General features: G+C 43.6%; 1 protein-coding gene across 2 annotated transcripts in view; it reads left to right on the forward strand.

The window, feature by feature from the left end:
- rxrgb (retinoid X receptor, gamma b) overlaps positions 1–8,375 on the forward strand; it is a 25,743-nt gene extending 17,368 nt beyond the window's left edge. Inside the window, exons 3-11 of one of the 2 annotated variants that reach the window (XR_013811976.1) lie at positions 1,535–1,679; positions 2,448–2,627; positions 3,173–3,333; positions 4,420–4,549; positions 5,077–5,209; positions 5,803–5,894; positions 6,474–6,579; positions 7,397–7,629; positions 7,845–7,942. Coding sequence is in view for 1 of the 2 variants with exons in the window: in XM_079739916.1 (XP_079596042.1) it covers positions 1,535–1,679; positions 2,448–2,627; positions 3,173–3,333; positions 4,420–4,549; positions 5,077–5,209; positions 5,803–5,894; positions 6,474–6,579; positions 7,845–7,992 (1,095 nt within the window). In the remaining variant the exon portion in view is untranslated. Of the gene's footprint in view, positions 1–1,534; positions 1,680–2,447; positions 2,628–3,172; positions 3,334–4,419; positions 4,550–5,076; positions 5,210–5,802; positions 5,895–6,473; positions 6,580–7,396; positions 7,630–7,844 lie in introns of both variants that reach the window. The other variant, XM_079739916.1, reaches the window with a different exon arrangement.
- The last annotated feature ends 1,625 nt before the right edge of the window (positions 8,376–10,000 follow it).

Genomic DNA, 10,000 nt, shown 5'->3' on the forward strand with positions numbered 1-10,000 from the left:
GTTAACCATAAACGTAATAGTATAAATCTGCCCGGGCTAGCCATTTTTGAACCGTAACCTAACAGGCACAAGTGAATTGAGCGGTAAAGGATGTTGTTCATAGATACCATGTGTCGCATGAAGTATGTATGAATCATACATAATTCACACTCAGCGGCCGCAGTCGTCCTACTCTACACATCAGACATGTTGTAACGGTGAACTACTTTTCAGAGGCCAAAGGAAATCAATGGAACATAACGGTTATAAAATATGCGCCAAGATGATTTCCTATAATGTGGCGATAATAAATGTGTGTACCAAAACAACAACAAAAGCAAAAACAGTGTGTGCTCTGATCTGATGACCAGCGAACTAAGGAAAGCAGTGGTCTGAATGAACCATTCATCCAGACCCATCATCCTGCAGGGCATCATCCATTGACAACGTGAAACCATCAAAACACATTGAAAGACCAACCCATTGCCCTTGAGTATCTCTGAGAACATGAAACCATGAAAAAAAAACCCACAGACTTTACTTTAAAGAAAAAAATCCACGGCCACCATGAGGCAACAGACAGAGCAGAGTGCAGGTGGTAAATAAACGAAAGCATGAACCTAGGGGCCTGTGGGGAAGATGTGCCTGTACACCGCCATTCATCATCCATATTGGACAGGAGTCGCTTTAGTAGGTCACCGCTGTTTACAGAGTGTAGAGTACAGACATGGCCAGATAAACAAACAAATTAGCACAACCCAAACACAAGGAAATGCATATGTAAGCACATGTCACCGACGTATCCTCACGTTGCCACGCAATCAACTAGGGGAGGGTCAAAGTGCAGGAGAACGATAAGAGAAGCAGAGGGAAAGATATATACCAAATGCGGGTCGTTATGCAAATATTGTCTCATATTAGCTGGTATCTGTGCAAAAAAGAGATAATGACTAGTTGTTTATTAAACATTACAAAACCAGCAAGTAAGAGCAGCTGGTTGTAGCAATTGAAACAAAACACATCTCACAAGACACTTTGACGTTTCCACACTCTCTTTGGAGATGGAGAATTCCGAATTCCGAACAGCGACCCCTGCTGATTGAGACGGAGAACTGCACCTTTTGTACACGTGACTGACCCTATAGTTTTCTCCAGCTCGCCCCCTACTGCCAAACTCATATTAGTATGCATCCGAACGGCGGGCCTCTTGCAGGTGGAGAGAACCTCGAGCTCTCCCTTCTGTAACCAAAGCATGTGACCACACCCTCAGACACTTTCACAACAGCACCGGGTGGGCGTAAAGGAAAATAGAGTGAGACGGAAAAAACTGTGACAAAGTTGTGACAAGAAAAATTGAGGAAGTATGACGGTCAGGCCACTGACCCAAATTTTACTTAACCTTCCTCTAACCCTCCCTCCCTCTCTCCATCCCCCTTCCCGCTCTCCCTCCCTTCTTACCCTCTGCCTCTTCAACTCATGGTTCAACTTCGGATCATTATTGTTCCTTCCCCCCCCCCCACATGTCCTTGTCCCTGGTCTCTCTCCTCCTCCTCAGATGAACTCTATGAACAGTGTTAGCAGCTCAGAGGACATCAAGCCTCCCCCAGGCCTCCAGAACCTGGGAAACATCAACTACCAGTGCCCCAGCCCCGGGGGCATGTCCAAGCACATCTGCGCCATCTGTGGGGATCGCTCGTCCGGTGAGTTGGCGGGGGGTCACACACTAGGTATGGGGGGGGGGGGGGGGGGGGGTCGGGGTCATTGGGCCCCCAACTGAAACGTTTTGGGTTCAAACCCTGTCTTAAATGCTGTCTTATCTGCTACCTGCTCCTCAGTGATCTGTGTCTGAGCACACGGCGTGAACTGCTGTAAAACGACAATGCGAAATTAAAGGTAGTGTGAGAACAAACAGGCCGAAGGATTTGTGGGTTCGGCTTAAAAAGAAATGAGCTACTTAAAACATCTACTGGCACTCTGTGGTGTTTGTGGTTAGAGAGAATCACTTCTCCAAGTAACTGTCACTATAAATAACTCCCAGTATTAGAGACTCCACCCTTATAGTGTCTAGCGCTCACATTTACACTCACTTACACATTTACACATTTACACTACATGCACACGCACATGTACACACTCATACTTGCAATCACACACACTCACACTTACGCTTACACTCACACACACACACGCACTCACGATCACACTCACACTCACACACACTCACACTTACTCACAAACACTCACACTAACACTAACACACTCAAACTTACACTCACAAACACTCACACTTACACACTCACACTTACACTCACACTTACACACTCACACACACTCAAACTTACATTCTCACTTACACATTTACACACACACACACACACACACACACACACACACACACACACACACACACACACAATCACACTCACACACACTCACTGACGTGTTTGATTTGTTTGGCGGCCACACAGGAAAGCACTACGGCGTGTACAGCTGTGAGGGCTGCAAAGGCTTCTTCAAGAGAACCATCCGGAAGGACCTGACATACACGTGTCGAGACAGCAAAGAGTGCCTGATCGACAAGCGCCAGCGCAACCGCTGCCAGTACTGCCGCTACCAGAAGTGCTTGGCCATGGGCATGAAGAGAGAAGGTGTGTGTGTGTGTGTGTGTGTGTGTGTGTGTGTGTGTGTGTTGAAGTGCATTCGTGTCTGTATGTGTGCGGGATGCTTTGGATTGGTTTCCATTTGACTCGACTGTGCGGTTGTGAGAAGTTTGGTATTTGTATGGGTTGAAACTAGCCTAATGGCATCATTTAAATCGGTAAACGCAAGCTTTCGGTTTATATACTTAACGAAAGTCGTGTGGTCTTAAAATTTCAAAACTGCAGGACAAAATATACTTTATTTCCAACCGAGCTACTGCTGGGGTCAGCTCAGCGCCCTCTTGTGGTCGTCTGGGGTCACCCGGCCCACACTTTGGAAACCACTAACCACTTCTCTAGTGTATTTAGTCATGCAGTTATGAGCTTATGCCCAGCAAATGAGTTGTATGTGAACCTTGAACTTTGCGTGTGTGTGTGCCTGTGTGTGTGTGGGTGTGTGTGTGCATATGTGTGTGTGTGTGTGTGTGTGTGTGTGTGTGTGTGTGTGTGTGTGTGTGTGCATTTGTGTGTGTGTGTGTGGGTGCCCCCCGCAGCGGTGCAGGAAGAGAGGCAGCGAGGGAAGGAGCGGGGGGAGAACGAGGTGGAACCCACCAGTAGTTTTAACGAGGAGATGCCCGTGGACAAGATCCTGGACGCAGAGCTCGCCGTGGAGCCCAAAACAGAGATGTACACGGACAGCAGCCCGGGCAACTCGGTGAATATCGCACGCACACGCTGAACTCCTAAGCCCCTCCTCTCTGGGGATGGGTACTGCTGCATTGTTTACAGGTTCTAAACCCATATGTTCGATTATGTGATGTGTTTTTTGTATCCAAAGTGGCTAACAATACAGCATACATTGTTAGCATAGGTGCCATCAGTAAAGGTAAAGACCTTTACTGATCACTCATCGCTCATCTTTCATAGCTCGTCATCTTTGACTACAATCCCATTGTTTCCATTTCTGTGTTCTATGTAAATGATGTCAGACATGCTGGATCGCTCATTATATTGGACACTCATTTAGCTGAGGTGTCATGAGGAGATTATCTCTATTTTAAGAGCAGGCTGATGTCCTGTGTCTCACCTTGCGCTCACACAGACAGCCCAACTTTAAAATGCATGCGCTATCTCCGTTGTGTAGCAAGGTATGGGAAGTGATCAGTAGTCATTCGCTGTGATCACTCAATACTCACATACCTACCTTGGAGGGGCGTAATGAGCAATCAGAGAAATGGCATAGCTACACATCTCGACCTGGAGTGACACTCTGCTCTCATTGGCTAATGATCTACTGGGTTGGTTTGCAGTGAACCAGTTTTACCCACCGTGCCTTGGAAAAACCTGTGCTTTTTTTTGTGCATCTGTCAAGACAAGATTAGAATTGGTATTCATGGTATTCAATGCATTGCATTGTAGCACCCATAGCTGTCTGGATAAAATATTGAACACAGTAAAAACTAAATGTGATAGTGTCGTTAGAAAGGGAGTCACTTTTAACTGGATGAAAATGATCTTAGGAGGCCTGTTTTGACATACGGTCAATAAAAGCCAGTGGACTTGTCATAACGTTTCACAATTGACACACGTTATCGCCTTCAATCCTCTGCATGCTATTGTTAAGAGTAATGAGATTACATCTTGTACTAAAAGGGACAGTAACAGTGAAATTACAAGTCAGAAGTCAGAATGATCAAACTCCATTCACGCGTTTCAAGTTGTTCCCTTTATGAAATGTTCAAGCGCTATGGATGTCATTAAAGCGGCACTCTTCTGTCTCTTCCTCTCCCGGTTGGTCCAGACCAACGACCCGGTCACCAACATCTGCCAGGCAGCAGACAAGCAGCTGTTCACGCTGGTGGAATGGGCAAAGAGGATCCCCCACTTCTCTGAGCTGCCCCTTGACGACCAGGTCATCCTACTACGAGCAGGTACACACACGCATACACACACACGGTCACGCATGGATGGTTTTGAAACCAACCCCCCCCCCCCAATCAAGAACACACATGTACTCACACAAACACACACAACAGTCACGCATGAATATCTGTGAGGAGACCGTAACCTACTCCTCCACAACACACGTACACAAAGACGCACGCACCCCGAATACACAGGCAGGCAGGCACAAACACACACACACCACCACTCACAGGATGTACTTAAACCTGCATCGACCCTTGTGGTTGGTGGTTAGCGTTTTAGACCAGTGGTTTTTCAGCTGCTTCATTGCTGCCCCCTGGTGGCGAGACATGCCTCATGCAGGACTTATTGACAAAGTGGAGACATCCCATCATAACCCTAAGGCAGACTGTATGAAATCGGATATGTAAAAACAGAGGCAAGCGATTGAGCCAAGGTCATTTACATACGATTATTTATTATTTATCTTATTTTCAGGAACACATTTTTGACGAATCCACCATGTTGTATGCGTTTGTGTGTGTATGTGCAGGCTGGAACGAGCTGCTCATCGCGTCCTTCTCACACCGCTCGGTCACGGTTAAAGACGGCATCCTATTGGCCACCGGCCTTCACGTGCACAGAAGCAGCGCGCACAGCGCTGGAGTTGGCTCTATATTTGACAGGTAATGAAAAGATGAAGTAAATTTTGTGATATATTAGATGTGATGTTAAAAATGTCTCTATGTGTTCATTCTGTGATATTTGACCGGAAGCATCACTCTAGGAAGTAGCAGATTTTTTCTTTTATTATTCCTTTTTGAATGAATTGGACTGTTGTGCTGAGTAGCTCTTTCTGTCGTTCATTTGAGAGCACAGTTCTTACTTAATCTCCCCATGAGCAAAACACTAGTGAACATGCAGGCAGTGACTAAGATATACAAGATTTATAAGATATGTCTGGATGATAAAAGATTAATTTCATAATTATTGCATGACGAGCAATTGTCCCTTTTACTCATTTCCTCATAACTCAAACATGACTGACTTGTCTTTATAATTTCATCTAAGATATTTAGAATCAAATTTAAAACCCTTCCTATTCATAACACACCCTGCATGGGTTTTCTTGCTTCTGTGCGCTTCAACGCCACTGTCCTCTCACTGACTTGCTGGTATCTCGGATGGCTCATTCTAACTTTATAGTGGACAATAAAGGGAGGCTTCCTGTGTCTTCCTGACTTAACTCCTGTGCTCCTGTGCATCGGGTCTCCTACAGAGTCCTTACAGAGCTGGTATCTAAGATGAAGGACATGCAGATGGACAAGACAGAACTGGGCTGCTTGCGTGCCATTGTTCTCTTCAACCCTGGTCAGTGTGTGACCTCTCACCCCTCACCCCTCACCCCTCACCCCTCACCCCTCACCTTACCCCGCAGGAGCCTCAGACTCAGCCGTCCGTGGAGGGTGGGATGGATTAGAAGCAGACGCTGGCCCCATGATGGGTTGCAGGCGTGGCGTTAGAATAGTTTGTTTAGTCGTTTAGCAGACCACGCTTTCATCACATCACAAGTGACTTACAAGGGCGGCTGACAACAAGCAAAGTATTTGATCGAAATTGGAGTAAGCGTCCTAAAAAATCCAAGCGTTGCACAACCTAGTTTCTACACAGCCTTCATTGTCTGGAAAGACTTAGTTATCTCGTGATATTATGGAGATATTACACTTTTTACTGATGAGTCATTTTAACAGACGCATTCCAAAGTGGCACAAAGGGAATGTAGATACATGTGCTTCCATGAGCAGGTAGTCTTTTGGCAGCCTACAAGTTAGGCTAGACTGAGGCTTATGGGGTGTCCAATTCGCTACCTTTTGCCTGAGAGTCAGCAAAAACCGCTAACCACTATCCTTCCTCCCCTTACGGTGGGATGAATGTACTTTTGCGTTCCAGATGCCAAGGGGCTGTCGAACCCCCCGGAGGTGGAAGGTCTGAGGGAGAAGGTGTACGCATCGCTAGAGTCGTACACAAAGCAGAAATACCCCGACCAGCCCGGCAGGTAGTCACACACTGTATTACTTCACTTTACATGAAATCAGTAGTTTACACTACTTCAGTTTACATTACACCAGTTTACACTAGATTACTCTACATTACATTACTTTACATGACATCACTTTACACTACATTACTTTACACTACATCACTTACCACTATATTACCTTACATTTCATTACATCACTATACACTGGCCTACAGTATATTACATTACTTTACCCTGAACTACATTGTAACAGTACATTACGCAACTGTACACATACATTACTTTACACTATGCAACATTACATCACCATACACTGAACTGCATTACATGAATCTACAATACTTCACTTTACACTACAACACATAACATCACATTACATTACAATACATCACATCATATGACATTTTATTTCATTACATAACAATACAGTATTAAAGAAGAGATCACAGATAATTATCGTTAGCCTCATCTATCAGCGTCATCTTTTGGCTTCTTCCATAGCTCTTTTTGCTAAGACGCTTACAATTAAGTACCCCTTTATAGGGTTTAAAGGGTTTAAAGGGATATTGTTTGTAGCTTACAACGTGTAATTCCATCGGCCTTGATCTGATCCTGTCTGCCATCTTAAGTCAATTAAGGTCTCGGTGTGGATGGAAGAAATTCAAAAATTCTAGTAGTTGTAGTTGTAGTTAAAAGAAAAGACAAACTAAACATTGTTGGTAAACCATTTTACAGTTAGTTTCAAGGTTTAATATATACAGTATATGTAATAGAGGTACTGCACAAAATAGTGTAAAGGTGGTAGATAATAATGCATTGCCTGATGCTCCAGGTTGCCATGCAGGAGAGATCTCCCTGGGTGCAGGAATGGCTGGTTAACCTGTGGCACATTGATTACTCAATGTGCAACAGGTGTGCAGTCTCACCCAGCCCCAGAGTCCAAGCCGAATCAGAAGCCAAGTGAGGCTGCTCAAACCAGCCATCTTCCGCACACACTCCCACAACTATGACGTGTCATCTGAGATTAAGGACATTCAAAGTCAAATCAAGTTCTTTTATGCTAAGGTTCGAGGGGCTGGGTGGAGACAAGTATCTTCAAAATTGTGACTTTGGACCACATTAGCCATTCTAAATTACACTGTGGCAATGTCGTGCCTTTAAACTTGTATTGGTGAACATTTCAATTTCTTGAAATCTTGTATGCATTTTCTTATTTTTCAGCAAATCAGTTGGCAATAATGTAGTAGACTGTTATAATGATAATATATCTCTGCCTACAGGTTTGCTAAGCTGCTTCTTCGGTTGCCCGCACTTCGCTCCATCGGGCTCAAGTGTCTAGAACACCTGTTCTTCTTCAAGCTGATCGGGGACACGCCCATCGATACCTTCCTCATGGAGATGCTGGAGGCTCCCCACCAGATCACATGACACAAGTCATGTGACCCCCCGACCCACCCCTCCTTGTCTCTGTATATACGTCCAAAATGTCGGTGATACGAACATTCAACAAAAAAAAAAACTACAAAAAATACATAACTTGATTCAAGTTGTAAAATGGCATATTTTGTACCAAGCACAAATGATTCTTATAATTGGAAATAAATTGTATTTTATGGTTTACATGGAAGCCGAGACGTAGTAGCGGAGATTGTAAAGTATACAGTTAAAAAATGAATTCTAATAGAATTGTTAACTGATTTTTTTTTATTTTGTAAATAGATAATTCCAGATATTCTTTTTAAAGCAGCCCAAAGCAATATGGAATAAGTCATATTTTATTCAAAAGTAAATTGTACAAAAACAAAATACCATCCATCCATTTCTAAAATACATTTTAGAATTCTTACAGAATAAAATTATTTAAACTAATGTGAAACACGTTGTTTTTCTTGACTATGTATTTGAGCTTTGCTACAATCCAACTTTCTTATATTGTTAAACTCACCCATATAATTGATACGTCTTCTTTTCCAAATTAAAAGGTATTCATTTTTATTATTAGAGAATTTGTAACAAACAATTTTCATTGACTATAGATAAAATCATGTTATTTGTATAATACCCATAAGTGAATACTCATAGGTAGACCGTTAAGTCCAACAAAACGTTGTTGTGAATTCCATGTAAGTCAAATCAAAGGTCAAAACACGACTGTTACGTATCTGTAGGCGACGAATACAATAGCATCAGCAGTAGACTTGGTAATACATTGGTATTTACCTCCATCCGCCAGCAGGGGGCATTCTCCGTTTATCCCACTTCCTCCCATTCAAAGTTAGATTGGTGATCCCGGAGCTGCGGCCGGCCTCTGGGACTAGTGTTCTACCACCAGCGAGGAACCTTTCCAAGGGAAGGTAACTCCCGAAGTCAGTGTGATAACCTGACTATTTAAAGTGAAATACTAAATTTCCCTTAAAATCACCTTATTTGAATTATTTGTTTGTAATGTTTGAAGCATCGAAAAAGCATTAAAGTAGGCCTAATATAAGGGGAAAGTAAATTAAACATCTTCCTAGATTTTCAGAAAAGCAAATCTCTGGATGAATTTGCTGTACAAGAGTTATAGGAAATTATAGCCTAGCCTACCGTATAGGTCTATCATATTAACTTAATTTATTATTTTCCTTTATAGGCTTTAGTTTAGATGATTGTAGTTTATGTTTTATTTATTCAAGCTTATCACCCAAATACATCCACGATTTCATCCACGTAAGGTTTTAAAAGTTTTGGACCCCAGTCATCCCGTTATAGGCTTTATCATGCTTTAATATGCAAATAATATGGCTGGCATTTTTGTAGGATGCAGGCTTTATTCCGGTCTATATTAGTCGTAGCGTCATTCCTCAGATGCCGGTTACTGGCAACTTGACGCGTCCTGGCACTTTCATTGTGAAGGATTCCGCAGACGCAGGGGGCCAGCGTCTCCAGATAAGAGGGGGGGTTGAGTTGGGAGGCGATGACAGAGAGACCGTTCCTATGTGCAGGTGCAGGTTATCTCTCTCCCGTCTCTCTCTCTCTCTCTCTCTCTCTCTCTCTCTCTCTCTCTCTCTCTCTCTCTCTCTCTCACTCTCTTTCTCTTTCTCTTTCTCTCTCTCTCGCTGTCTCTTAGATTCGATGTATCTCTATCGCTCTCTCGTCATCACCGAGCCAGCCATCCCTCTTCTGCCGTGTTTCTTTCTAATGGGATAATTGACAAACAGAGCCACAGCCGCCGAGGTGGACGCGGACGGGACGCGGGGAAAGTTTGGGTGTTCGGTGTCCGTCGGCCGGAAGGACTGGAGTGAACAATAAGATGAGGAGAAGAGAACTTGGAGGCATTTAAGACAATCTTTCCAAGAGGAGACCTAAGAGGTAGCCTGTCATTAAATTGTATATATTTGTAATTTTAACATTAAAGATGTTGCTCGTTATCCTCTGTGCTGTTCTTGTTCAACTG

Source organism: Pollachius pollachius (assembly GCF_949987615.1).
Source record: "Pollachius pollachius genome assembly, chromosome: 7".
Classification (NCBI taxonomy): domain Eukaryota; kingdom Metazoa; phylum Chordata; class Actinopteri; order Gadiformes; family Gadidae; genus Pollachius; species Pollachius pollachius.